The sequence below is a fragment of the Frankliniella occidentalis genome, unplaced genomic scaffold (assembly GCF_000697945.3).
Source record: "Frankliniella occidentalis isolate FOCC.00 unplaced genomic scaffold, Focc_3.1 Scaffold14, whole genome shotgun sequence".
NCBI lineage: Eukaryota > Metazoa > Arthropoda > Insecta > Thysanoptera > Thripidae > Frankliniella > Frankliniella occidentalis.
In genome coordinates, this window is record NW_026267144.1 from 2672646 (window position 1) to 2676610 (window position 3965).

Consider the following 3965-nt stretch of genomic DNA (forward strand, 5'->3'; position numbering starts at 1 on the left):
AGGACAGAGAGAAAGAGACGGGGAGAGAGAGAGAGAGAGAGAGAGAGAGAGAGAGAGAGAGAGAGAAATTTGGCAAGTGAGGGTTATTTCCTCGATCTCGATGTAAATCAATCCCCTGCAGACTGGCAGACTGCACGGTAAAAAGTTTTTCTTGGATTTCAAGATTATTTCGTGAATTTCAAGGACGGGTGGATAGTTTCAATATCAACTCTTGAAATCCCGGAATCTGTTTTGAAACCCTCTGCTTCCAAGGGGCAGCCTTTAGAACTTTTGGTCTGATATGTAAGGGGTTGCCTTGGATTACCAGAACAAAATTTGAAGGCCTCCCCCTCTTGGAAGCAGAGGGTTTCAAGGCAGATTCTGGGATTTCAAGCGTTAAAATCGAAATTACCCATCCGTCCTTGAAATTCACGAAATGACCTTGAAACCCAAGAACAAATTTTAACCGTGTGGGAGATTAAGGCGGGGAGCGGCACCAGAAGCAGCGGGTCTGGTGAAGGGCGGCGGAGGCAGCGCCGGAAAGGACGACATTTTATTAAACATCCCGCTCTATAATCTGCTTTGTGCGGACGAATCGGCGAGGGAAATCACTTTTCGCAATTTCGCCATCAGGAGGGGGGCAAAGTCCAAAGTCCGCACGCTGGCTCAGCGAAGTACCAAGCGGAGGCGGTTCGAGGCGGGCCGGGGCCGCGCCGGGGCCAGGCCGGAGGCGGGGCTGCGACTGAGGAGGGCAGGGCCGCAACAAAGGAGCGGCGGCGGCGACATGGGGGCGGCGGGGGCGGCCGCAGCACGGGCGCGTCTGCCCGGGGGGCACTGGGCGCGACGGCGTGGGGCGGGGGACGGGCCAGAGTATCCACTGCAGAGAGAGGGACGCGGGGCCGCATACATCATATCTCGTGTGAGCCTCTCTCTCTCTCTCTCCCTCTCACTCTCTCTCACACACACACACAACCACCGACCGCCGCCACGGTCTTCCTGACCCCTGTCAACACCCGACCCGACTCTCTCTCCTCTAAAGCGCCCGTGGCAGCGGAAAGAGCCAGCTACGCGGCGCGTCAGCGGCAGACCTGCAGTGACGGCGTGGCGTGGCCGTTCGGGGCGGCGCGGGGCGGGCTTGCAGGTGCGCAGCGAAGCGTCCTAATGCGCCGCTGCGCTGCTGGCCGGCTTGAGGGACGGCTGAATAGGGCGTGTTTATCGTGTCCGGCAGGACGGCAGCGGTGGCCTCGCCGGAGGCGCGCACACTAGCGCCCCAGCCTCGTCCCGGCCTCGTCCTGGCCTCTCGTCCTGGCCTCGCCCTATGGTTTCGCCCTGGCCTCATCCTGGCCTCATCCTGGCCTCGCCCTGGCCTCGCCCTGGCCTCGCCCTATGGCCTCATCCTGGCCTCGTCCTGGCCTCGTCCTGGCCCCGTCCTGGCCTCGCCCTGGCCCCGTCCTGGCCTCGCCCTGGCCTCGTCCTTCTGGCCTCGGCAGCGCAAGCGCAGTCTGTGAAACTCACCCTGTGCCGGGGTGTAGATGTTGAGGTAGAGGCAGTCCTCGCTCTGCGCGCGCAGGTAGGGCAGCAGCCGGCGCAGCTGCAGCAGCCGCCCCCGCGGCATCCTCTCCATGGCGGCGGTCTCGTTGAGCAGGTCCGGGTGGCGCTGCGGGCAGGCGGGCCGCACCCGGTCCGCGACGCGCACCTCGTCCCAGGGGCTGGGCGCGCGCGTGGGGCTGAAGCGGTTGCCGCCGACGGGCGGCGTGGCGTACGGCACGCCCAGGAAGGCCTCGACGGGCTGCAGCGAGCGCTGGCCCGCGCCCGCGCCGTCCATGGACAGGATGAGGCCCTGCAGCGGGCCCGAGCGCGTGTGCACGACGCGCGGGCTGCGCAGCGCCGGCCCGCCCGGCAGCAGCCCCTCCGGGTGGTGGAGGCCCGGCTCCGGCTCCGGGTCGGGCGCGGGCCCCGGAGGCGGCTCCGGGGGAGGCGCCGCGTCCGCCTCGGCCAGCGGCCCCGGGCCCGCCTCCGGGCCTGCGCTGCTCTCCGCCGCCGCTGCCCGCGCCGCCAGCACCAGCATCACACAGCGCCAGAGGAGCATCATCTGACCGCGGCCACGGCCTCGCCAGCGGCGCCAACGGCCGGGGCTGGGGCCTCCTCGCCCGGCCCCGTCATACCGGCGCACCGCCTGGCCGCCTGCAACACAGAACATAAACCACGTCAGAAATGCAAAAACACGAACAGCATCGCACGCACTCAGCACGTCAAAAAGAGGAATCTCTGTAACAGTTCTGTTTTACGCTCTCCCTCCCTTTCACCTCTCTACTTCACAGCGCGTCGTCCAACGTTTCGAGTTTTAATTCAGAGCCGCAGAGAGCAGCTCAGAGGCGCGCTTTATTTGTGTCTACACGGCTCCACACTAAACCCTTATTGTGCATATTTTTGTACATAAAAATGCAGACTTTTTTACAAATGTAAGTATGCACAAATTTTAAGCAAAATCATATACAAATTGTAGATAATTATGCACAAACTGCACATTGTTCTGCATAAAAGTATGGCTGACTGGCTGACATAATATGTTTATGCACAAAACAATGTATGTGTGTCCACCTCCTCTCCCTCTCTCTCTCTGGAGAAGCTCGCCGGCTGCCAGTCTTGTTGTCCCTCTTCATACTAGCCGTTACTCTTTCGTGTGAGCCTGTGCAAGCACGCCGGCGTATAGGAGGGGGGCAAGGCAGCAGCAGCACCAGCAGCAGAAAGGCGGAACCGGCGCTGCTGCTTCACACAGCAGCACGGCACACTGTACACACAAGAGCCGCCCACCCAAAAGCCACCACCCCTTCCACCCTCCCTCTCCCTGGCTTCGCCTGCTCGCGCAAACTTTCAGAAGCCCCCTCTTCTTTAGCGTCGCGCCGCCGCCGCCGTCCCGGGGGGTTAATTTCATTTCCGACCTGCGCCGCGCAGCAACGCCGATGCAAACGCGCCCGCCAGCAAACTACAACTACTACTACTGCCTCATGACGAGGCGGGCCTTGAATTATTTGTGGGCCGCCGAGCCCATAGTGGCCGGTGCGTTGTCGCGGGCCGCCCATAACAGCATGGCCTCCTCCAGGGTCAACCCCCCCGGCCCCGGGGGCCCCGGCCCGGCAGCAAGGCACTCTCTGCTTCTTGCGTCCATGGCGGCAGCAGCAGCAGCAGCAGCCGGTCCTCTTGCTCAGACCCCAAATCTCTCCCTCCGCCCGCCCCCCCCCACGCCCCCAGCCGCCCTTTCTTTGGGTCCTGCTCCTGCTGCAAACCTCCCCCCGTCGCTGCCCGCCCCGACCCCTTTGCCCCACTCCACCACCCTGTGTGCACCACCACACGATCCTCGCCGCCCGATATCAAGATGGATGTGTTTCCTGTCCAGACAAAATAATACGCTAAATCCCCGGACGGCGGAACGGCCGGCCCCGACAGTACCCGCCGCGCAGCCCCACACCCGCAGGAGGTGTCTCGCATCGCTGGCGCCCTTTCCTCCAATCTACCTCTTCCATTATTATTTCGCTCAAAAACGTAACCCAAAGACAAAAACACGTTTCTCGATCGAATTTTATCGCCAATTATTATTCTGAGATTAATATGTGGCTGGACCCGCCGCCAACCCAACTCATACCCTTGGTGCTGCACAGGCTGCCTTTGGTGGTTTCTTGGTCTCCTTGGTGGTTTGCCCCTTCCCAAGACGCGACCGCCGCCGCCCGCTCTGCAGACGAGCCCCCCGGCAACCCCCCCTCTCTCCCCCAAGCACCAAGGAACGCATCCTAGTCCATGGAACACACTCCAAGACCCTCCCCTTCCCCTAGGCTAGACATGCAATGCACGTAGCACCACGAACTTCCCCGCCACGCCCCTCCTCACCCCGCTTCCCCAGAGAGGATCCCGTTCCCAAATCCCTCACACCCTGTTCGCCTTCCCCACCGCAGCTGTCTTTCTCATAGCTGCCCCAGCTCCAGCCCCCC

At 62.4% G+C, this 3965-nt stretch overlaps 1 protein-coding gene across 1 annotated transcript in view; it reads right to left on the bottom strand.

The window, feature by feature from the left end:
- Window positions 1-1363: 1363 nt before the first annotated feature.
- Window positions 1364-3965, bottom strand: part of LOC113210382 (neuroligin-2-like) — a 73403-nt gene continuing 70801 nt past the window's right edge. Inside the window, exon 4 of the mRNA XM_052263847.1 lies at window positions 1364-2163. Within this exon, the coding sequence (XP_052119807.1) occupies window positions 1364-2071 (708 nt within the window). The 5' untranslated portion in view covers window positions 2072-2163. The remainder of the gene's footprint in view (window positions 2164-3965) is intronic.